The 26327-nt window shown below is 39.8% G+C and overlaps 1 protein-coding gene across 2 annotated transcripts in view; it reads right to left on the bottom strand.

The window, feature by feature from the left end:
• Gucy1a1 (guanylate cyclase 1 soluble subunit alpha 1) overlaps positions 1-26327 on the bottom strand; it is a 56697-nt gene that overhangs the window by 16118 nt on the left and 14252 nt on the right. Inside the window, exons 1-5 of one of the 2 annotated variants that reach the window (XM_032898193.1) lie at positions 15487-15841; positions 11809-12164; positions 5834-5895; positions 2907-2965; positions 443-1152 (exon numbers count right to left, since the gene is read on the bottom strand). In XM_032898193.1, the coding sequence (XP_032754084.1) occupies positions 443-1152; positions 2907-2965; positions 5834-5895; positions 11809-12060 (1083 nt within the window). In that variant the 5' untranslated portion in view covers positions 12061-12164; positions 15487-15841. Of the gene's footprint in view, positions 1-442; positions 1153-2906; positions 2966-5833; positions 5896-11808; positions 12165-15486; positions 15842-26327 lie in introns of those variants that run through there. The other variant, XM_032898194.1, reaches the window with a different exon arrangement.

Genomic DNA, 26327 nt, shown 5'->3' with positions numbered 1-26327 from the left:
TGAGCCATCTTGCCCTATACTTGTTTTGAGATTGGGTCTCATTTACCTGAATATACAGTCAAAGATGGCTTTGAACTTCTGATTCCTCTACCTCCTAACTGATAGGATTAAAAATATGTGATATATCCCAGTCCAGTTTTATAGGATGTTGGGGATCAAACCCTAGGCCTTCACGAAGGTTAGGCAAGCATTTTACCAATTAGAAGAGCATGTCCACATCCTCACTGCAATTTTAAGAGGCAAACTGTATTCAATAAATATTTGTAATCAATTAAGTAGGCAAGAAAAATGAACATAGGAATAAATTCACCTGTTAAAAATCATTTTAGAATTCTAGACAGGTGTGTTAGCCAAATGGCACGTTTTCATTTGTCTCATGATTTCTTCCCTTTAAAAACGAAACAACTGGTTTTACTTTGAGTCCGTGCTATATTTTCCTTACCCTTGAAGATTTCTTCACCAAGTTATCCCATCTCCTCACCCGGATGACAAACTGCATATTCAACATTGTCATGATGCCGCTAAACGTCTGGTTGATTTTGGGAGTTAGAATTTCAAAGAACTCTTCAAAGTTGGGCTTCCCTTGGAAGTCCCTCTTGTTCACCAGCCTTCTGATGCCATTACCCAGCTGCAGGATGGCCAGGTCACGGTCCAGCATGAAGTGGAATGGGAAAGTTTTGCAGAAGAGCGAAGTAGGGATCACTAGCGAGGACTGGGGCTTGCCTGGGGACAGAGAAGGCTTGGTGCTCTTCACGTGGACCGAGTAGAGCAAATAGGGCTGGTTCACGAATTCGGTACACTCACTTCGGAAGCAGGGAGGCATCAGGGACACCTCCACGTGGCTTTCGTACAGTATGCGAGCAGCCGCTTTAATGATACCGGGGAGAAGCAGGGCTGTGGTTCTCTTCGGGAAGAAGTAGTAAACATTTAGAAAGTCCTGGTCCTTGTCCAGGCATAAGATGGAGGCATCTTCCAGTCGCCCCCGCCTCTCCGCCTCCTGGCAGTGGCTGCTCTGCTTCAGGAGCGTGCTGAAGCTGTTTAGAAAGTCCTTCAGGGTGCCGCCAACCACGCCCAGGATGTGCTCGTCTTCCTCATAACAGATCTTGAACAGCTCCTCACCCAGAGAGTCTTTGAGCGCCTCCACTGGGACACCTGCAAGCACACAGCATAGTCAGCTATCAAGTGTGTCAACTCAGAAGAGGGTGGCTGGTGGTTCCACCACATGCTACCACCCTTATCTAAATGCGGGCACTCAGCTTACCAACAGAAGTTAGCTTTTAGAATTCTCATAACTCTGATTACCAATCCACAAATGATTGACATTGAACCAAGAATGAGTAGTTAAGTGGGATGTACGACTTTTTAATCTCTCACAACTATAAAGCAGCTAGGATTCCAAGGTTAAGTCCATTTCAGAGGAAGCCTGTCTGTCTTTCTCTTAACCACATGATGTACCTTTTCTTGAAGTGTCCTCTACTCACTGGGGTCAGAGTATACACCTCACTGTAAGAGTCACAACTGAAGTTAATTTACACATGAAACTCAGTAATGTCTGGAGATGATTTCAGGATGGGTTTTTGATTAGATGATGTACCCTGAGTGAATATTTCCATGAATTATATCATTTACCTTCAGCATCTTCTTCCTAAGCTTCCGACTTATCCCCGTACTCTACGTCCTATATTTTTTATCATGTCTTTTGTGACTATAACTGCATCGTTTTCCTTACCTTTCCTTCTTCTAGGTCCACCCATATACCCCTCCTTGCTCTCTTTCACATTTATGAGTCCTCTTTTTCATTAACTGTTGTTTCAGACACGTATGCATCTGTATATTCATTTATATTTCTAAATAATAAAGTGCTCAGTTTGCATTATGCTACTTGTACGTGTGTTTTCAGGGCTGACCATTTAGTACCGGATGATGAGTTGATGTATTCTTTTCCCAAGAAGACTGTTTCTGCTATGCTGAGGATTTCCTAATTTCCTATAGTTCTTTGTTTAGGCTTGATCCTTGTGGGCTTTCCTCCACCCCGTTTGGCCTGCCTATAGGTGTTATCTTGATTAGCTCATATTTAGACAGTCTTGTTGGTGAGTCTCTATGGGTGCAGCCTCTTGTATTGCTAGGAGATACAATCTTACAGTCAACTCCCTGGTCCTTTGGCTTTTCTGGTTTTTCCACCCTCTCTTCTGCAATGTGACCATTGGGTCTGTGCTCCACAAGTCCATTCTTTGATTGGTTGTGGTTCTCCGTTATGATTTCCTTCTGTGGCAGAGATGTTTCGTACATTTTTTCCCTTGGTAAAGTGGGAATCTATGCTACTCTCTTTGAGGAATATTGTGATGTGGGAATTATGTTTAGAAGAGTGTCTGTCTTCCAAGGATGGCTCAATATAAAGTACCCATCGTTACCACTACATTTCTTAAAAGTACTACTTTTCCTAGCCCACACTCTGAAAAAGGTTCGGCAGTAATCACTACTGATCTTTCCCCTGTGGCTAATTATTAATGTGAGAATGCTGGCAGAACTATTTTCCCATGATTGCTTCCTGCCTCTAAAAGTACTCTTCAATTTACCTTGTTGAACAGAAGTTTTCATATACAAATGAGAAAGACATAGTTTGGTTTAAAACCAAAGTCTGTGAATGTGAAAGTCTGAGAATCCGCTTCCCACCCAGACTTATCTAATCTCTGCAAATAAACAAAAGGAAAAGAGGAATGTTTGAGGCCACAAAACAACATGTTGTCATGTTGTCGAGAAAGGGTTGCTCTGCATTAACACACACAGACGTCAAAGACTTCAGGCTGGGAGTCACTAACAAACAAATACAAACATGTTAAGAGAAACATTAGTTATCAGGGATGTGGTGTGCTTCCTAATTTCCTGTACTCAGTTTTATTTGTTACCTGCTGCAATTGCTTCTTCTGCAATTATTCTTTCAAGGTCTTCTTTTTCTGAAGAATTCCTGGGAATAATTAAATATCTTAAATTAAAAACTGATAAACAAGTGCTGAAAATTCAGATCATACGCAGCATGTAGATATGTGAGGATTCTTTTCCAGAAGCAAATCTTGACTTGCTATATGAGATTTAATGACCTAAACAACCACCGTTGGGAAAACCCTCAATGTATTCATAGCATGGAGTGTCTCCTAATTCCTCATGAAGCATATTTGCCTTTGGGGTTCATTCGTCATGAGAGAGAATCTATACTAGCATGTAACCAGGAGTGGACGATGGTCTAGAAGATGATGTCAGGACAAGGTTACATGGCTGATGCACACTGAGGGCTTGAGTTCCACCACTAACACTGAAACAAACAAGGAGATGTTACCTTTTTAGGATGATCATCTCAATGAGATAAAGATCTACCTACAATGGGTCTCGCTATTGTTCTGCATTGTCTTTTTCTGATGCAAAAACATAAAATACTGGGGTTCTTACTGTTGAGATTAGGAATCTCTATCGCTTTATTTCAGACCCCAGTCTCCCAAATTTTATGCCTGATCTGACACACAAACTAGTTAGAAATCAATTTTTTCATCAATCATTGCGTTCTAGAAAATGGAAGCTTGAAAGAATAGCAGCATGTATGAGGATCAATAGAAGGCTGAAAGAATTTCAAATGGGAAAACTTTTTGTTTTTAACAGTCGAAAACATTTAAGATGGCATCACTCATTTTATGTACCATGTGATTAGCTAAAAAATCAGCTGTGTGGTTTCCCCCTGGATTTTAGTTTACGTTTTGCTATGTTTATTTTAGTTTAGTTTAGTTTTTGGAGATGCGGGTTAAAGTTAGCATCTTCTGCTTTTTATTTTCTTTGTGTAGCACCTAATTGATGCTTTATATTTTAGATGTTTTTACACTGTGCAAACCACATATTCTTCTTGACCACCAATGCTCAGCAGTATGTAATGTCTGTGTCTTCCTCCATCTACTGCATGGCTTTGTCATTCATGTCTACCGACTTGCTTTGTGAAGACTTAGCACGATAGTAACTGATTCTGGCGAAATTTGCCAAACTCTTCCAGCTCTTTAAGAGCATAAAAAGCTCTATTTAATTGCAAGGTTCAATTTGTCATTAGCTGAGCCAAGTTTAAATGCAGGTATACTTCATCTGTTTTAAATAGCATCCTTCTAAAGCATAGTATAATTTAAGAAGTTTTAAAAGGAGATACTTCTGAGAAGGAAAATTGGCCAGAGAACCACTTTGTTGCATAGAAATATGATGCTTATAAGTATGTAAAGTACTAGGTGGAATTATTTTACCTAAATGGGCCATCAGACTCAATTTGGACATGGAGAGCCACAATCCTTTGTTAGACAATTCATCACAGTACCAAACTCTTATTTTTCTTCTTTGTTTTTTAATCATCTAAGCAGATTTATTTAAGCAGGGCTCCTCACTATATTACTGATATTTTCTGACATTCATACAGCCAGATGAGTGCAGAACAGACCTTTGTCATTCTGAAAAGCACACACTGAAGTGTAAATGAAATACTCCTTGCTTTAGTAAACACAGCAGACAAAGACTTTTGAGTGGCCAGCATACCCAACCCTCTCTCTCTCTAGTGGCCAGCAAACCCCCCCTCCACACGCACACACACATGCACACACTTTATGATTTTTGTCCACCAGGTGGTGGAGAGAGAATGACAGAGACAGAGAGAGGGAGGGAGAGAGTTGCTGCAACACTTCCCTGAGCAGCAGGTGAGGTCACAGTGACTGTACAGATAAGAACTGGGCTCTCATCCCTCATTCAAGGACAAGGCACTGCTTAACCCATTTTTTTGTGTTTTGTTTGATTGCAAGTCCCAGAAATAAGCTGCATGAAACAGGGTGAGGGTGTGTTCATCTGCTGGCAGACCAAGGACAGCACAAACAGTAAAGTGCGGCATCGACATTGCCCAAGAACGAGATAACGAGACAGGGGGCAGAGTCACTTCACACAGGAGCAGGAAGAACATACTGGTCAACTGGGTCAGCATCATGGACCGGTGTCCGCATCTGTTTTCCTTAAGATTTCCAAAGGAAATAATTGTTGTGGATTTTACTTTTCGAGGGCTCTTTTACAGGATGCAGCACACGAAACAGATCTCCAGCCAGCAGCAGGGACGTTTCAGAGTGCAAAGGCCTGAGAATAAATCTCAGTGCACTGGCTGCCAAGGACTTGAGCCTATAGCCCCAGTAGCACCGCAAGACTGACTTGAAGCTATCTTATCAGCCTGCCTGGGAATTAAGGGGAGAGGCGCCTGGGATGCTTGTCAGCTCAGTCCAGTAAAGAAAGCTCTGTCAGACACAGATTCACACTCTTCCAGGCTGTCCATGACCGTTTCTTAGCTCAGCTGAGCTGCCTGCATAAAGTCTACCAGCAGTTACTCAGCAGGAAAATTCAGCCCGGACTATCCATACAGTGGACTGCTAGATTAAAGGGAGAAGTGTTTGTAAATTGTACCCACCATGGTGTTGGTTTGCATAGTTCCAAAGTTCTACTCTGCCAATGTAAACTCATATTTACTCTGTTATTCACATGTTGAATACTTAGAACAGGGATGGTCAATTTATCCACCAGAAGCACGGGAACGGCTTTATTTTAAAAGCCAATTATCCAAACCAAATTTAAAACAAAACAAAACAAAAACACAATCCTCCTTCCCTTCCCTTCTGAAACTTGGAAAAGTACATTTGGTTTCAAGTTTGTGGTTGCCAACACTTCAGGTTTTGATATATAACAAAAATCTAGTAGCTATTAACATATTCTGTAAGGATTTATTACTTTGAAACATTTGTAGGATGAGGGTTCATACAACTGAAGTAGTATCGCTTACCTGTTTTCCTTTATTTTATGCTTTGCCAATGTTCTCTGAAGTGCAAGGTTCAGTCTCTCAAACTGGAATTAAAAAGAGATATTTTCCACATTTCTTTAAGATATAAACGTGTGTTAGATGGTGAGTGCTGTGGGTTTGCTATATTGGGAACTGAGACTTCTTTCTGAAGTGGTTTTCAATCCTGGGAAGAACCAATGAGCTCAGACTATTTTTTTTTTTGTTAGTGGTTATAGGAGTCCCTGGGCCTTGCTCTTGGACATAAGTCTCACAGAGAATCAAGCTTGGTCTGATCCCAGACAGAAGATGTCAACTCTCAGTGTCAGACCTTCTCTAATGCAGGATTCCATGGCGTCACTTCCTTTGGATGAGGAAGGCTTCCTGTACACACTCCCGAGATTTTCATTACAGAGTTCATTCTCTTCCCTTCCTAAATGATATCTCTTCCACCACTTACCCAAGGTCACAGTGCCCTTCCCACCCCACACACTCTTCTCGTTTCCTTTATTCTAGTCTAAGAATCTCCAGTTATCTTCTGCTTACCTTTTAACCCTGAAAACTAATCTGTCACCAGAAGTGTGTATTTCAGGAGTCTCGTGCTTGTCCTAATTATGGTAATTCCCATTTTTGAATTTGGTACTTACCAAATACCGGTACTTTCACTCTTTGATTTCTGAGTGTTTATGAGATTTCCTTTCATGCAAGACATACATATGCAGTTCCCCTTCATCTAATATGTACTTCTTTACTATCTATGGATCTATTTAAATATCTTTGTTTCTTCTTGATAAACAAGGAAAAACATTGAAGAGAAGCGTGATTCAGGTTTGGATCCTGGTTGAAAATCGCACATGTCTATGCATGGGTACGAGATCATCGAATCTTAATTTCAGTTTATATAGAGGAACGTCAAGAACTTTCTGGATATGACCCAAGTTGGGAAATTCCTTTTGCCTTAATCTATTTATATCTCTCAAAGAGTTTCCACTAGTCACAGAAGGCAATGTTAAAAAGAAAAAAAGTAGAGAGAGCTTTTTTGAAAAGGGCTTTGAATTCTAAATATGTAAATCAAGCTCAGAAAATACATACGAAATTTATTCAATGAAAATGCAATCACTAAGAAGAAATTAAAAGAGAATTTAAATCTATAGTGAGGAGCACATTTTTGAGGAGGGGACACATCTGTGACAGGATGAAGAGAAAATGGTAGTTGAGTCCAGAAGGTAGAACCTGGAGAAGACCCTGTTGACCCAGTGACCGCAAAAAGCCGGAAAGAGCAGCTGAGTAACAAGTACAGAGGGGAACACTTCCTAGTGACTTTTTACAACAAGGTAAAAAAGGGGTTTAAAAAAAGGCCCAGTGAAACTTGGGAGATTATAAAGGAGCATCTCAAATGGGTGCCTGGGAAACCCATCTCCTTAAGAGTCTTCTCACCAGTTCCTCTACAGCACTAGCAACAGGACACCAGTGTGACACAAACCCAGGGAACCATAGGATTCTGTGAGTTCTCCCTTCTGCAAACCATACTCATGTGAGGAATGGGTCATGGGGGTGAGGGAAGAGGGACGCTGCCTGTCCTTTACTGTAACCCAAGGTTTTCCTCGTACTGTCTGTCACCTAGTGGAGCAGAAACCCAGAAAAGGCGAGAATAATCATTTCTATGAACTCCTGATCAGAACTTTCAATGAGCTCTAAGAGAGAAAACCAGTCCTATCACTAGGGAATTTGTTCTTTTTCCTGTGTGGTACTGCAGGACATTTATTTCTGTTGTTCTCCAATTAAACACTCAGGGGTATTCTTTTGCTCTTAAAAACAAAAAAAAAGCTCCTTTTTTGTGTTTCCCATGCTCTCCAGATCAACTTTGTTAGGTCCTCACTCCGAACATGCATTGACATAATAAGTTGGAGAAGAGTAAAGTTGATACTTTTCCCAGCATTGCTGGAGATGATGGAACAATTGTTTTTCCAGATTTTCCACTCGGACCAGATTCATTTTCCTTTAAATAAAACTATGGACTTCTTAGGGAAAGATGAGTAGATTACTGTAGTGAACTCTTGTGGGGATTTAACTTTGTCTTATAACAGTGTTGTAAGTGAGTGGCTTCTTCTAGGGCAGACATGACCACCAGCCATCCCTGAGGAGAGGTTGCTACTCTGATCCACCACAGCTATAACAATGGAATAAAATAATACAGCGATAGCCAAGTCTATTGCTATAGTATAGAGGTTCCTGAGATTTCCTAGCAGCGGAACCTGGCATAGGGAGTTCTTCCTTTAAGATTCCGCTATTATTTTCTACTGCCCTGCAATTGTGCTTGATCTTGCAGGATGCGGGAGTCCATAAGTGGTAGAAGATTAAGGATGAGACTCTTTTTTTCAGCTTTGTGAAGTCATCACTCACAATGTAGTTAGGATGAGGTAGCGGTTTATTGTGCTACCCGTTGTCTTGTAAGTAACTGTAATAAACTCATCCATTCCTGAAGCTGGACGTGGATGGAATCCTTACCCTCATTTGCTCTGTCATTGTAGCCTATCTAGGGTGATTGGAGCTTTTATTCACAGCTCCCAAGGAAAAGTCAGGCAACAGACTGACTTTTATGAAAAGGTGTAGGTTCGAATAAAATACACAGGTTTTCCAAGGCAGTGTTTCCTGGCAAAAGCTGAGGAATGGATGTCTTTTTTTATACTGTATTTCTTTTGATTTATCAATCTAGACACTGAGGTGAGTTGAGACTGTAAAGCCGTAGGTAAGATTCACATTAATTAGAGCCCATAACAAAAACTCAAACAGTGCAGGACTTCTCTACATACACAATGAATCTATACATCAATTTTCTTTTTAGTTTAGTGTAATACTTTAGAACTAAAACCACTATTTGTTTTTAAAAATGTATCTCAGAATTCAGTATATACATACTTAGGGTAGTAGTCTTCTGTGGGGTTTTGTTTTGTTTTGCTTCTTGTTCTCTGTGCCTTTATATTTGGGAAGTCTCTATTCTGAACTTTAAAGAAATTATCTATAACCTTTATGTTTTGCAATGATGTGGCTCATGGAATTCTTGAATGATAGAAAGTTTGTCTTATTAGTAAACCAGCATTATTATCAATTTTATTTGTCATAAAAACTGTCATTTGGTGTGATAGAGAACATGTAGGAATTCTTGTTCAAGCATAATTTGGCCATGAATTTAGCATGAGGACAGTCCAGGAATAACTTCGAGTAGAAGCAACATTGGTGTGAATGCTCTGAAATTTGTAGAGAATTTCACTGTTATAGTTAATAGAGGAGCCATGATTTCAGTTGCCTACTGCAGCTATGTGTATGCATGTGTGGAGTGCTATTCTGTACACAAGTTCACCTGTGTATACCAGTAAACTTCAGCGATAAAACATGGGTCTTACTTCTTCGGCTTTGTTTTGTTTACATGTTAACACGAGATACATCATTGGGGTTCTCTAATTAAGCTTGTCTGGCTAGCTAGAAAGCCCCAGTGGTCTACCAGTCTCCACCTCCCTAGTGTTGGGATTATAAGCATATGTCACCATTCCCAGCTCTTTGCATGAGTTCTGAGCATTAAATACAGGCTCTCTTTCATGCCTGTGTATCAAGCATTTTGTCCACTGAGCTACCTCTCTGAAAGTCTCTTCAGTTTTTAATGCTTCTCTAAACCAATAATATTTTAATTAATAAGGACAAATTATAATGCTATGAATTATCAATGAGATGCAGACTCATCTCAGCTATTCCTTTCACTTTGAAATAATGATACAATTCTACGTGCCCGAGTTGTTACTTTTCAAGCAGAAAGGGTGGTAAGTTTCATTAGGGGATCAAGAAACTCCCTTTAAACTCAACCAGCTCACTTCTATGGAATATCATAAATCTTCTCAGGCTAATGGATTTTTATACTTACCATACCCTACAGAAACATAATTGGAGAGTTATAGCTGATTCTAAACTAAGAACTAATATGTCAAACTGAATCTTGAATATCAATGTCTTTCATAAGGTAATTGAAGTAACTGAAACTAAAATGTGAGCACTAAATGTGCCAAGCAAGAAATAGTCACGATCCTGAGAGACACAGCCAGAATACAGCAAATACAGAGGCGAATGCCAGCAGCAAACCACTGAACTGAGAACAGGACCCCCGTTGAAGGAATCAGAGAAAGAACTGGAAGAGCTTGAAGGGGCTTGAGACCCCTTATGAACAACAATGCCAAGCAACTAGAGCTTCCAGGGACTAAGCCACTACCTAAAGACTATACATGGACTGACCTTGGACTTTGACCTCATAGGTAGCAATGAATATCCTAGTAAGAGCACCAGTGGAAGGGGAAGCCCTTGGTCCTGCTAAGACTGAACCCCCAGTGAACGTGATTGTTGGGGGGAGGGTGGCAATGGGGGGAGGGTGGGGAGGGGAACACCCATAAAGAAGGGGAGGGGGAGGGGTAGGGGGATGTTTGCCCGGAAACTGGGAAAGGGGAAATGTAAATAAGAAATACTCAAGTTAAAAAAAAAAAAAAAGAGACAAAAAAACAAAAAAAAACCTCAAAAAAAAAAAGATCTATATTTTGGTAATAGTCACTATGTGTATCTATATCTATGATTACTGGTAAAAATAAAAAGACATGAACCCTTTGGGAAAAAAAAGAAATATTCACGAAAAATGCTGTATCTATAACAAGACCAAGCAGATAGCTGGACCGTTGATAAAGCAGGATAGAGCGTTTACTACAAATTTCAAACATAATCAACATTGGTGCATTTGCTGTCATAAATCATATGACCTTAACTGTGAAAGTATGCCAATGAAGGCCAAAGGTAGTCCTCCCTACAAGAATTCCTATAGATTCTTCCTCCTTCCTCGATGCTGCATGGCACTCTGGTCAGAGCTCAATATTTGCACTCATGAGTCCAAAACCAAATACCAGCACAGCTCATTCTAAGACTCTTTGGTACCTCACCCTAGATTTTTCTTACAGAAAACAGAAGAACAGTTTTCAGTAGTCTGCCTGTTCTCTTCCAGATTCTGAGAAAGCACACATGTGGTTTCTCCTCCAGGAAATAGGAAGAGAAAAAGAAAGTACATGGCATATAAAAGATTTAAAAAATTCCCAGAACTTCTGACTGGCCAGTCACTCAAGGTATTTCCAATATCAAAATCACTTAACAGAAGTTGACAATCTGGCTTCTTCTTCAATACATAGACAGTGAAGCAAAGTAATACAAAGATTCAGGAGAATGTGAGAGAGAGCAGTAGTAAATCTTCAGTCATCAACCCTAAAGACATGAGAAAAATTCAAAATAATAAAATAATCTCAAGGAACTTTACTAAGCTGTAGGAGAATGTAGACATCAAAGACAAAAAATTATCCAAGAAGAAAAAGAGATGTCAACAAACAGATTATTGAAGGAAAACATTGAACATCATTTATTTGTTATCTCTGTCCTTGGGTGAAACCTCCCAGACTGCAAGGCAAGGCACTTCAGTGAGAAGGGCTATGTCTTCCAGTCTCAACAAACCTGAGTCTCTAAGGATCCCCCACACACACCTTTGTTGTTAAAACATTATTGCTCTCCCACTGAAAGCCATTCGAATTCAGGTGAGCCACCCAACTTCTGTAGTATTTTCTGGGCAAGAGTAGAAGTTGTTTCACTCAGTGTATATTAACACACAGAAGTAGGTCTGATAGAACTCTACTTTACTGATAAAGGAAGCTGAGGCAGATGAAGCAAAGACAGGAATTTGTCAGAGACTAACTATCTTTTGGAAGGAATTCAAGATGTGAAACTTTTAAAGATTACACACAATATAGGACACTGTTATTTAAAAAGACAGTTTTCATGTTTCGGAGGAATTCTGTTTACCATGCTTTTAAAAGTGAGAAAATTCATTTCCAAAATATTTTCTTTTGAAAACCTTAGCGTTTCCAGTTCTGAAATACCACTATCATTGCTAAAGGGAATACACTCACCTCTGGGAAAATGAGCTTGCCAATACTCTCTGCCAGGGTGTGTAGGTAGACTCTGTTTCGGCTTGTCTTTCTTTGGGGGTGACTCCCTTCTGCATTCTCAGCAAAGTCCTGGCAGGTGGGCAGAGTGGCCTGGCAGCTCTCAGAGCCTCCGGCCACCTCCTCTATTGGCTCCGTAGGAACCTGACCAGGAGCCAGTAAGGAGAAAGGACACTCCCCCTTGATCTTGAGATCTTTGAACTTCCTGCAGAACATGGTGTTCCTGGAGCTTGGCAGTGGTTTCCTCCTTATTAGCCGGTGTTGATGTGGACTGATGAAGATCTGCTTCTACTGACTCAAAGACACGAGTGGCCCAGCATCTATGAGCAGTGGAAAGTCAGAAGAGAAAGGACTTTACACACAACAGATAGCTAGGTGCACAAAGAAAAAGGTCGTACAATCATCCACGGGGAAATTGCCACCAGAGTATCAAATATTATTTTCTCTAAACATCCTTAGCAAAAACTACCAGTTTCCACCTTCTGCACCCATTTGTTTCTGTTTGATTTCACAGGAACGATCTTCATTATTGCTTTATTAATGCGAGAACTACTGTATTTCATGTGTCCTGTCTAAACATCAGAACAGTACATGCCAGTGCTCCCCTTAATACTTTATGTATCATTCTACATATATTGAGAAACTATCTGGATGAGGTAAGAATGAAACTTGGGTTCAGCTACACCTTAGTTAGCCGACGCTGGGCCAAAACTGATGGAGTCTGACCCCAAGAGAATAATTTGTTACACATTTAAATACAGTAAATCTTTGGGAAAAGCTTTTCGAATGACAATTACCACAACAAAGCTTTAGGTATGGTTACCTCCAGGAGACTCCTTTGTAAAGTACATCTCTATAGCACAGCACTTGTGACCTTTCCCACAAGAATTCTACTGACTGAGAAGCAATGCTTAGGATTTGGGGGATTCACTGAGGACTGGCTTCCTTTCTTTGTTTCTTTTTGAAATGTTTTCTTATTAATCATTTTATTTGTTTACATTTAAAATGTTATCCCCCTTCCTGGTCTCCTTTCCACAAATGCCCCACCTATCCCCTCCTCTTGACCTCTCAGAGGGCTCTCCCCTCCCACTCACCCATTCCTGCCTCACCCCTCCAGCATCCCCCTTCTCTCGGACATCAAGCCGAGGACTGGCTTTCAGAACAGCAAAGATATCAGATATTCACACAACCATTCCCAGTTTTCTGGACTGAAGGAAAGAAAAAAAGAAAAGCCTATATGTTTGGCAGTTTGGATTTTTCCAGTACTGCTGCAACTACACAGACCTCATATCCTTCATGGCATTTGCATGGATTTCTGTCTAGAAATGTACAGGTGACACTTAAACCGAAGAAGCTGCCACGCCAGGGGGAGGCTGAGGTCCTTCAGCATGCTTTCCCTGTGCTTCTCTGCTGGTGACATCATTTCAAGTTCTCACACAAGTCCAACCCACTATTGCTAGTTATCTGCAGTGAGATTCTAGCTGGAATTCAGCATATTAACAGTACCAACTGGGTGCATTAGTGGTCTCGTCTTCTTGAAATGTCAAAACCACAAATTGAAAATGAATAGAAAAGGTTTCACTTCTGCTAATTCTTACACGTCTAGCATAGCACTGCAAACTTCAGATGGACATTTAATCCTTCTAGCATCTTCAGGATGCAGGTATTATCATCCCAGAGAGCCAGAAACTTTAGGTTATTTCCCCTCATTTGAATTCCTAGAAACCTTTCGCAAGAAATGTGTGTATATATATGTATGTGTATGTATGTGTTTGTGTGTGTGTGTGTGTATGTGTGTGTGTGTGTGTGTGTGTATATATATGTGTGTGTGTGTGTGTAGATAGATAGATAGATAGATAGATAGATAGATAGATACTGTCTCAGTCTTTATTTCATCCCAACATAAGACAACCATTATTTTCTTATCAATTGTTGTTGCTAACTTCTATTCTTGTTTATGGATGAAGTATATGACCAGAAAGTTGTTTTTTCAATAAAGGATTAGAGATTCTTTCAGCTCTGTAGGCTATATAGAGTCTCAACTGCAACTAATCTGTTTTGCTTTTGTACTATGAAGAGGGCATAGGTCATATACAAATAGGCATGAATGTATTCCAATGAAGCATTTGAAAATCTGGCTGGGGTTCTGGAAATCTGGCCCACAGGCTCTAACATGCTGAACCCTTCGCTCTAAAGAGCTGAGTAAACAGTTGGAACCATTTGAATCTAAAGGTAAGGGCAGGGTGTCTTTTCATCCTCTCTACCCACTCCTCTCTTAAAAACTTCAGGTACATGGATCCAAGGTGGAGATGAATGTTTCCAAGGAACAATAGTGGCATCACAGTTGCTGGGCCCTTCTCTTGAGCTCCATCCCAACACATGGGTCATTGCAGGTGAATGTGTACAATTCTAGGGATGAACCTAGTGTAGCACATGTTCTGGCTGAACAATCTCCTCCTTTTTGGCATCTTTAAACACAGAGAAATATAAGTGGTTTTGTTCTAATCCCAGGTCTGAGATATGAGGCTCCTTTAGATCGTCCACAGCAGATGATTATGATTTTCCTCATGCTCTAATAGGGGTGTGATTTTGACCTATGCAGATAGTTTCTGTGAGCATGTGATGTTTGAAATTCTGGTGACTCTTCAGAGAGTGTATACATGCTACAGCTCCATTAGGAGGGCTGGTTGGCTGGTTGGTGGTTAGATGCTCTTGGTTGTGGTTTGTTGGGGTATGTCAAGTAACATGTGCAAAGAAATGAGAAGAAATTGGTTTGATCTTCCTCACGGCGAAGATCAAACTTGTCCCTAGGAACTCAACACTCTTAATCAGCAGGAAGTAGTCTAACAATACTGTCACACCTTTCCACTCTTTCTTTTTTATCTCCTATCTAGTGTTAGGGACTTGAAAGAGTAGAAGAAGAAGGGTGAAGGGTGGAAGAAAAGAAGAACCCACAAAGTAGTAAAACATCCAGTTACACTGATGACATTCTTTTTACATTATTATTCAAAAGAAGTACCTGTAATTATTTTCAGAATTTTCAGTTCTTTCAAAGTATGAACATAATAACTATAAAAGGGTACTCAAAAATAAAAGGAAGATAATGATAAAAAGATTATGGGTTGAATCTGCCAGAAATATAGTGCTTCTTAAAAATAAGTTCCTCTGATACATAGGAAAATTTTTACATTGGCCTTGAAGGCTTGACAGAACAGTTTATGACAAATCCTTCTATTACTGGATGTGAAACCTGATCCCCAAACCTAATACTTCCTCTCCTTACCAGCCTATCTACACTTTATATATACATCAACTGCCCATGAACGTCTCCCTTCTCTTGAACTGCACAATGGTCTCATTCCCAGAAAATGTGCTTGGTACGATTTTTACTAACTTAAAAACAGCAATGGGAAAGAAGCTGCACTTACTGAAGACTGGCTGAGTGTTTAGTCTCATTAAATCACACATGTGTAAACAAAGTAATTAGCATTCTTCATCTGTGACTGGTGAAATTACACTAGGAAACAGATGTACAAGCACCAGTATGCTTGAAACCTCTGTGTGTCTTGGATTTGCCAGAAACACAGGAGATATTCTTCCATTAAACCAGAGATGATTTTTATGTGTAATGTCAGCACTCACTTTAGAAACAGTGTGGTCACTTCTGAGGTTGGTATAGAGCTGGCCTGGAAGAGGGGAGGTATGCTAAGGAGAAAACCAAATAAGAAGCTTAGCGACAAGACCTTGGCAAACAGCGAGACAGTGTGTTCTCAGAAACTTGGTGAGTTTCTTGCTGTCCCAAAAGCTGTTGATTAAATGCTCCCCACTCCCAACCCCAATTATTAAATGCTTCTTCCTTTTCCTAGTGAAAGATCAACTCTGCTGAGGTGAAGATAACAGACGTTCCCTGGGCTTATACTAATAACAAAGGTAATTTATTATTCAGGCAAGGGAACTCTTCCTAATAAACTCTAACATTAGACAGATCATAAAACCTGGTTTGCTGATGTCAGCAGGGCATGTAGACTTGAGGAGAGAGCTTCTCTACCACACATAACACAAAAATGACTCTTGCATAGAGGGAACTGAAAAGTAGATTTTAAACTTAGTAGTGCCTTTGAGGTTAAGTTCAGCTTGGGAACAAAGCCTTCACCTGAAGAGCACACATCAGCCATGCCCAATGCTGACAGGAACATCTAAGAGCTGGACATGCCTGTGACGGAAGTGGGGTACCTGTTTGAACATTGGGGCTCAAAGCTGAGGCTTTTAAAGCTAGCCAAAGTGAGGGGATGTCAAAAATAAATGTTCAATATCATGGTAAAGTTTGCATACGATACAAATTCTAACTTTTTTAAATAAAAAGAAAGACACTAGTAAATGTTCAGGTAGACTGAAAGACTAGAAGGGTTTAACCTCCAAAACTAGGGAAATACCACATATCTAGCTCTTCTTCACTCTGTAGTAGGAAATGCTTAGAAATTTTTTTTTCTGAGATCAGGAAACAAGACAAATAGAAAGATCGAAGAGCATTTCAAGTTTCCAAGTACTCCTTTGTCTGTCTGTGTGTTTGTTGTTAGGGGATACAATTCAGTGTAAGGTGAACAGTGTCTACACACTCCCTGGAAAGTTGGGGATGTGGCTGAGTTTACTTTCACTCATAACATCTATTTGTCAGGCCACAACGTTCTGGCTTCTGTTTCTAAGAAGTGACTAAAACTCCCTTGTTAAGTTGATGATGCTCACAGGACAAACTTCAAGATTCTCTTGGCTCTCAAAAATTTGAATTCCTCATTTATTTGCTTCTCTTCCTTTACATAATTTTGAACCACGCCATCTTTAAAAATCACCAGATTTCCTTCTGCTCCATTTATTCTGTTCCACAAATGTGGCTGCCTTGCCACCTGCCCGGCAGTCTTCAAGACACAGAGGCCCCGTGAGAGCCAAAGGCACTCTGCTCTACCAGAACATACGCTCTGTGGATACCGTACATCTGGGACATCAATTCCCAGAGTCAGTGCTCAGTGCTGTAGGGATGCAAATCAGGACCCAGAGTCATCTAGGAGAGGCATCTAGCTCAGCCATGTGAAAAAACTTTCAGAAAGAAAAATATTACGATGCCATGTTTAAGTGCCTGAAGTGATTCTAGGCTGACACAGGAGGATGTCCGGGAAGGAGAAAAGAAGATGGGATGAAAGATTAAATGAATGTAGGTCACCATGCAGCAAGCTTCTATGACTAGGTAAAACAAGTAAAAATCCCAGTGAGATCTTTAACTCAGACAAAGGATTCTCCAAGTGTGAAAAACTGACTACCTTTCTAGAAGACTGTTGGAGACACATAGTGGAAACTGGGTTTGAGTTACACAGATGATAGGGCTGAGATGGACTGAATGGGAACTCGGAGGATGTTGACCAAGTCCACAAGTGTTTTGGGTAGAAAACTCACAGGCCTTGGCCAAAAGAACATTCCTGGGACTGCAACTTAACCACAGCCACAAAAGGCGCTCTCTCTCTCTCTCTCTCTCTCTCTCTCTCTCTCTCTCTCTCTCTCTCTCTCTCTCCCCCCCACTCTCTCTGCAGACCATAGAATGCAGGAGATACAATACATCAATACAGGAGATAATTCGTTGACCATGGTTATTTGATTATAATCATGTTTGGGATTGAGGTTTTGGTGCTCTATTATTCCTGGTAGTGTTTTATAGCAGTTGGACCAATTCAGTTCATGAGACAAATCCCTCTTAGCTTTGAAACATAAAATATAATCCTGATACTTGTGAGCCTAAGGCAGGAGGAACAAAAAAAATCAATGCTAGGCTGGATTATTCACTGTGGCCTTAGTACCAAAGAAAATAAAACTGAAACACACCTTTGACACTAACTCAGTTCGCTTTTATCTGGTGTTCAGATGGACATTAATATGTCTATAATGTTGGCCCGGCAGAACCTGTGAGTAGGAAGAAAGTCTCTACATAAAGTGGTGCTCACAGGAGGTCGCCAATGATTTTTTTTCTTTTAACTCAAACTGACCAAAGTCTGTGGTTCATTCCTGTTGAGCGACTTGCACTGTGATTCAACACTTGTCTTTTACCTAAGCTTATGTGTCTTTTAGAATTGTTATTGTATTTATTAAGGCACACAGATAGTGTGATGTCTCACAAAAAGCAAACCACACATTTTCCCCAGACATCTTGCATGTGTGGTGTGCAGTTTTGCAATACTCAAAGAAGCTTTGCCAGATATGTTGCATCATGCTGCATCAGCAAAGCTGCTTCCCTACTCCTAACAAAGGAGCTGATAGCTGCTGATGGTGCTGTGGGAAGGACAGTCCTTTCTCTTCAGGGATGTTTCCCCTGAGAGGCTGCTCACGCTACAGAGGCTGGTCCTACACAAAACGAGAGCACGTAAAGTTAGAAGTAACAGTTTTCGTGGAGAGAAATTGATAATAGGGCTAAAATGAGTAGATTTGATAAAAATTTTATGCATGTATAAAGTTCTTCAACAATAAAAACATCTCTGCTCTCAACAAAGTATGATTGAAGTTTGGAAGTTAAGTAAAAAATCAAATTTAGTTAAGGGCACATGTGCTAACAGACCAGTTTTGATTGTGACTTACATAATAAAATTGATGGAAGTCTCAAAACGAAAACAAATCTTTGATTATCAAACAATTAAAATAAATGTTATATCAAATAAGATGGAGATATTATAGATTGGGATTTGACATTTATAGCTCATGTAATACTGACATATTTAGTTTCCTGATGATTACATATCTATTATCATAACATCAATATTTCCTCCTCTTTTAAATTTTCTTCAGCTAGGATCTGGAAATAGACTCCTGATGTCTCTCTCTCTCTCTCTCTCTCTCTCTCTCTCTCTCTCTCTCTCTCACACACACACACACACACACACACACACACACACTCACACTTACTTTACCCATCTTCAACAGTGACGTTTTGTATATTGAAGGTACAAGGGGATCAGGATAAGGGCTTCACAAATACTTACAATCTGCATAAAAGGGACTCGAAGATTCTGATTCATATGTAAGTAGGCCATGTGAGTCATACTCTGAGGCATCAAAATTAATGTGTCAGTTGAGGGTTTAGGTAATAGCATCAGATGTTCCTCTGTCTATACAAACTCCGGGGCTTTCACCAAGGTATAAAGCAAATCTCATCTGAAGATTCTCCATCAGGAAATAACAGTGATACTAATTATCATTTAAGGATATTGTGAGGGTAAAGAAAGCATGTGAAAAGCTTAGTGCTGTGTCTAGTAGTGATGGCCATGCTTTGTATAGCTTGTGGTGACATGGCACTGGACAATTTCCCAACCTTACACCATGCTTCTGTTATCTCCCCCACTAAACGGAGCAGTAGTGATAAAACGCAGTTTAGCTGAAGACTAAATACAGAACCTCTCGTTCACTGTTTCCCACAGGTATGCAATTTTAAAATAAAAAAAATCCAACCTTGTATTCAAGTTTAAAAAACATAAGACACAATGTCACTTCCACTACTTATCCAGGACACTTTTTATGACAGGCATAAAATTACCAGGGTGTGGTTGTTAACTTTAGAGTAGCCCATATGAGTGTTGTGGGTACATCCAACATAACCATAGTGTAGCGTGCCCTAAAGTCTACCTAACAGTCACTAGACCTTTATTACTGACAAGTATTTTATCTTCTCAGAAAGACTCAGTAACGTTTTATACCTGTGATAACATTTTTTTTATTTTAAAGATTTATTTTTTTTATGTATGTGAGTACACTGTAGCTGTCATCAGACACACCAAAAGACAGCATTGGATTCCATGACAGATGGTTGTGAGCCACCATGTGGTTGCTGGGAATCAAACTCAGGACCTCTGGAAGAGCAGTCAGTGCTCTTAACTGCTGAACCATCTCTCCAGTTCCCTGTGATAACATTTTTAACCCCTTATCAAAGCCTACTTAAGGCAACTCTGGGTTACATCCAGTGCTTATTGCCATGAAATTCTCAGAAGCAATATCTGTTTAAGATTGAAGAATACCACAAACGTGATGGTCGTGCTTCTTGACAGGAAGCTAGGGCTGTGAACGACAGATCAGGACTGATCCAGAAGATGAAGATAACAAAATTAACTGGGTACTGATTTACCTTATTTAGAAAGATCATAAAATAATGGACAACAGGGACACCCATGGTTCTTTTAATGCAACACTGGGGACTTTTCACAAGCTCTTTGACAAAGAAAATCACACAGTGACCTAGCCATGGCAGGTCTATGCTTTAATGGACTAGAAGAAACAGAAACTTATCAAATATGATCAAGATCTAATCAATCGAGAGACGGGCTTGGCCACAGAGAAACACCAGAGAGACTGGAGAGAGCAACCACAAGTATCAATCAGGAAGGCAGTAGAGACAGCAATAAAGGTGTTTCCTGGAGTCTAGAAGGCCTAGAGAGGATGCTAGTCCTGAGTCTCTTGTATTTAACAGATGACAGATGTCTAGCTGTTAGGGATGTTACAAGCCCCAAAGATTGTAAGGACAAAGGTGATGGAGGAGTTCCACTTACTCATTTACCCGAACTCACGTGGTTCACCCTGACTACGTTCTCAACCAAAATGCAGAAACACTCTTTCTATAGACTCTCTAACCTTAGACTAGTGGCCCACACAAGCCGGACAATTGCTCCCCCAATTACAGAAACATGCCTGGTCCCTCCGCAGTTCTTCTCAGTTGTCTACCTGATGAGCTTTTAGCATTAAATCTTTCATCCCAGTTGAATTGGATAGTTACACATTGTTATCCACATAGCACAGAAGATTAAGATACTTTGTCTATAATTTTCTAAATATATTTGCTAGACTATTTTGCGTCATTTTCTCACCTTTTATATGTTTTAAATAGTTTTAGTCACCTCTCAATTCTTCAAATCTCATTTTTTTTAAAAAAAATAACTGCTCATTATTCTGTCTTTGTCACTTTATTAAAACTCAGATATGATTCCAGCCTGCATTTCACCAGTTGAGTAGATCAGAGTACATTTATCTAAGGTGGATCAACCAGCCCTCTAATTTCTCAAAGTAAGAGCCAAAGAAAGGGGTGCTTGATGTGAGGTTCTGTCTTCCAGTAAAATTATAGTTATACCCAGAAAGTCTCACCTATATGACTGTCCAAAAGTAATCTGAAAAAGAAAAATAGACATACTGAAGTGGGAAAGGGGAAGCCCATGAGGCATCCACCCTCCATAAAGAACAGACAACCAAGAACCGATGTCTTCCTTAGGGAAGAGCATACCAATTGGCTAACCCATAGCAAATGGTCAGCATTGGAAGTGTGCATGCAAAAAAAATTCTGTAGACTAAGCAGATTGTATTTATGTATTCATGAATATATGTATATAAATTTGTAGCTTTATGTAGCAACAATTTTTGGGGGGAAAAGAAGCCACATATAGGAAAGGAGCAAAGAGAGATGTATGAAAGGATATGGAGGAAGGAATGATGTAATTGTATTATAATCTAAACAAGGTAGATATGGTGGCTTAAATAATTATCAAATTGACTCATTTCCCTTTAGTTTCCTTAGCTTTTGTATTTGACAACCCATGCATACGTGCTTAAATGTCGTGACGTAAAGCACTTTTAAAGGTTCCTATATACTTCCTTTTTCTTATTTATTATTAACTGTAGTTTTTAAGTTTTGTGAAACTAAAATATTAATGCAAACATAGGTTTCTAGATTTCCTTAAAGTCTACGGTTCCCCTTGAAGTCTGTGATACCCATGGAACATGCTACTTCCTTTCCATTCCACAGGTTCATCATCTAAGGAACAACCATCCTACTCCCTATGGTCCAAAACACTTTGAAAAGCTTTTTTCAAAGTTTAACCTGTCACTGCACATTCAATGAATGTAGCTAATACTGACAAATATATTAATATTAAACTATCAACTCTAAAAATATGTAGAACAAAACACCAACAATAAATATTGCAAAATATAAGTAAACTTTAGCTAGATCAGAGCTTATACAATACCTCTCAGAAACAAAGTTGAACACACGTTTTTATAAATTCATTTACAATTCAGTCAAAATTTACAGACTGTCAAAATAATTCTTTTCTTTCAAACTCCTCAACTACTAACGTGGATAATGCATACTCCTGTTAATTTCCTTAAAGCGCTATGAAGAAGGCAGAGTGGGAGACAACATTGTTAATGGACAATATACATTAGAAACATCACTTTCAGGCACTGAGCAATGGGAGAAGTAGAAAAGCAGCTGGGAACATGGAAAGTTTGAGAGACAGTGTGAAGGCACCTAGGTTTAGACACAAAGACTTTGGCAAAAGACCACTGAAGAAATGCACACCGGATGCAGGAATGAAGTTGCCAGAAAGAGGCAGGAAGGGTTGGCTGCCATAGATAGTGTGAAATTGAAGTGGTCATGCAGCTAAGATCTGAGGACCACAGTGGCTCTGGGGTTCTGTCTGAAAAGATAACTAGGACATTTATAGAAAGGGGTAACAGAAGGAGCACAGGAAGGCCAAATGGCTGCTGCATTGTGCTTTTTAGTGACCTTTGACTGTTAGCAGAATATTTAGGGAGAAATGTATTTGAATATGGAAGACCTCTTTTCAAGAACAACACACTGAAGATTTTAACCTGTGACCCTCCTCCTAAAGGAAGCCAGCAAACTCAGGACTTTAAATCAAGGCCCAAATGGGACACACACAGAGAGAAAATGGCTAAATTTAGACTCTGGGGCCTATCGTGTTTAAGGACTGAAGAAGAATGTTATGATTAAGACACAGAAGTAGCAATTAGCAAAGTATGATGGGAATGAACACAGAGGGGGAGACAAGTTCAAAAAGAGGTAGATGTGGCAAGAGGGAAGGCGTCTGAGGGAGTCATTAGTATTTAGACTGGAGAGAAATTCATGAAGCATAAACAAGAAAATGGAGGAACCATAGCAGGGTGGGCTGAAGTCATGGAATTGAAATATTGATATGGATACTAACACTGACACTGATACTGTTATGAGCACTTGGTTAGCAGACAGCAAATTCAAATGAAAATATATTTAGGATAGGAAGTCTCTTTTATTTGTCCTCAGTCATTATAAATGAAAACAATTACTACACAGTACAAAGCTAACTTTAACAATAGGTGTAATGTCATTGATTCTGGTCAAGTTAAAGAAGATCACAAAATTCTCCCCTCTCCACCTCTAACAATGAGAACAAACACTTAGTATTTTTTTTCCACTATTATTAAGAGCAAAGGAAGAATGATTCCTCTAACCAATTTTAAGCCAACAATACTGTCAGGCCAGGGCTGTTGTATTGTGTTAAGGAAAAACACAACACAGAATGTCTGGATTTAATGTCCATAGAGAATCGATCATGGAAAAATTCTGAAATGACCTCTGAAGCAAACCTGGGAACAAGAAGAATGCAGTGAGAGTTCAGATCCACATAGCTGGTACAGGAAAATATACTCCAACTTTAACACTGAGAAACCACTGGGAAATGTCTACCTTGAAACATCATCAAGTTAATGCACACAAATATTTCACATTAAGTCTAACTGAAGGTTAGAAAGGTTGACACTGCGATACCTAATGATGATGAAAATATTAGAGAAAGCATTAAGAACTGAAGATCTTTTTTTAATATTGTTGATATCTTTTAAAAATATTGTTAAGAGGTAAATTTTTCTTAAATTGCTCTTTAGATTGATGGTATTTCTTGTCAAAATCCCAGTAGAAACTGCCAAAAAGATGCTAACACTGGATGGAAGACTCAGATTAGCTAAATCAATATTAAGACAAAATTCAAAACATTAGGACTCACATATAATTGAAAATTCAAATGACTATTGTAGATTTGTTTTCTCAAAGTTCAAGTGTTCATTCCCATTCTCATGAGTACAACCTAGCTCCTACTAAGCTGTCTATAACTGTTAATGCTTTAAAGAAACTTACGATAAAGCTGGAATACTCTAGAGTTAGGAACCTATTACTGTTGTACATGCCTGCAGCTACAGCTATCACAGTACAGCTAGGACAGGGGAGACAGATCAGCCTGAGACCCAGCAAGACTCCGTGTGAGAGAACAGGACAAAAAGAAATAAAGAAAAAGGAAAGGATAGCCAGAAGCTGAAAAGAACCCAGATGCCCTTCAACAGAGGAATGGATACAGAAAATGTGGTACATCTACACAATGGAATACTACTCAGCTATCAAAAACAATGATTTTATGAAATTCATAGGCAAATGGATTGAACTGGAAAATATCATCGTGAGTGAGGTAACCCAATCACAGAAAAACACACATGGTATGCACTCTTTGATAAGTGGCTATTAGCCCAAAGGCTTGAATTACCCTAGATGCCTAGAACATATGAAACTCAAGAAGGATGACCAAAATGCGAATGCTTCACTCTTTCTTTAAAAGGGGAACAAGAATACCCTTGGGAGGGAATAGGGAATAGGGAGGCAAAATTTAGAACAGAGGCCCATTCATATACAGCCACCAAACTAGATAAGATGGATGAAACAAAGAAGTGCAGGCGGACAGGAACCGGATGTAGATCTCTCCTGAGAGACACACCCAGAATACAGCAAATACATAGACTAATGCCAGCAGCAAGCCACTGAACTGAGAACAGGACCCCCGTTGAAGGAATCAGAGAAAGGACTGAAAGAGCTTGAAGGTGCTTGAGACCCGATATGAACAACAATGCCAAGCAACCAGAACTTCCAGGGACTAAGCCACTACCCAAAGACTATACATGGACTGACCCTGGTCTCCAACTGCATAGGTAGCAATGAATAGCCTAGTAAGGGCACCAGTGGAAGGGGAAGCCCTTGGTCCTGCCAAGACTGAACCCCCAGTGAACTTGATTGTTGGGAGGAGGGCGGTAATGGGGGGAGGATGGGGAAGGGAACACCCATATAGAAGGGGATGGGGAGGGGTTAGGGGGATGTTGGCCTGGAAACCAGGAAAGGGAATAACAATTGAAATGTAAATAATACCCAATTTAATAAAGATGGAGGAAAAAAATACAAAAAAAAAAAATTACAAAAAAGTAAAAGCATTTGGACTGACCCTGGGCTCCAACCTCATAGGTAGTAATGAATAGCCTTGTATGAGCACCAGTGGAAGGGGAAGCCCTTGGTCCTGCCAAGACTGAACCCCCAGTGAGTGTGATTGTTGGGGGGAGGGCGGTAAAGTGGAGAGGATGGGGAGGTGAATGCCCATAGAGAAGGGGATGGGGAGGGGTTAGGGGGATGTTGGCACCGGGAAAGGGAATAACAATCGAAATGTAAATAAGAAATACCCAAGTTAATAAAGATAAAAAAAATAAAAAATAAAAGCATTTGTTTTGAAAAAAAGAAAAAGGAAAGGGAAAAGATGGTGAGAGGAGAGAAGGGAAATGGAAAAGGAATAGAAGGGAGAAGAGGAGAAGGGGGGATAGAAAAGAATGTGCTTGGTTTGGGTTGGAAAGGGAATAAATAAAGATCATACATATCAGATGAATATACAGACACAACAGTCAAAAAAGCATTAGAATTAATGTCAATGCAAGTTTCCAGGCATTACAATAACTAGCATTTTCTTAATAAATAACATTGAAAGACTTAGAAATCTACATGGGAAAGGAGATTACTTTATACTAACAAAAATTAACTATATTGCACCATAAATTTAAGTGTAATTGTTTAAAACATAAAGGTACTTGAAGAAAATGTAAAAGAAATACTTTGTGGTTGTGCATGAGGCAAACATGATCATTCTCTGGAAGATGGTACTAAGTTACTGAAAGGTTAGACACACAGCTAGACAGGACCAACACATCCACCGGCAAGAGTTGACGCTTGAATATACAACACATTACAGCTCAGTAAGAAAACTGGTGATTCCCGTTAACAAATGGGCAAGCACCTGATCTACACTTCACTCAGAAGAGCCATTAATACAAAATAAACAACTTTCTCACATGTAGAATATAATAAACCAGGAAAAATACACTAAACTGCCTAAAATTCATGTGTGTGTGTGTGTGTGTGTGTGTGTCTGTGTGTCTGTGTGTGTCTATGTGTCTGTGTGTCTAGGTGTGCTTGTGTATGTATCTATGCTGTGTTGTGTTAATGGTGATCAAACTCAGGAACTCATAAATGATCTACCACAGGCATAACTTGGTCTCTCTTTACTTATTTTTAGCTTGCATCTCACTAAGTTATCACTTGAAGTCACTTAGCAACCCACGCAGGCCTTGAGCTGGCCATCTTCTGGCTCGGCCTCCTCTTCAGCTGGGATCATATACCCATGCCACCAAAGCTAGATGCAGTTTGAAAATATTAACGGTTTTTACGATGTGGAATAAATAACATACCCATATGCTGCTGCTGGGCAAATGGTACAGGAACATAAGTTTGGCATTTTCATAAAAATTTAAACATTCTCTACGACACG

This window comes from Rattus rattus, chromosome 3 (genome assembly GCF_011064425.1).
Source record: "Rattus rattus isolate New Zealand chromosome 3, Rrattus_CSIRO_v1, whole genome shotgun sequence".
Lineage (NCBI taxonomy): Eukaryota > Metazoa > Chordata > Mammalia > Rodentia > Muridae > Rattus > Rattus rattus.
The sequence above is the reverse complement of the archived record's forward strand: the minus strand, read 5'-3'. Positions and strand labels throughout refer to the sequence as shown.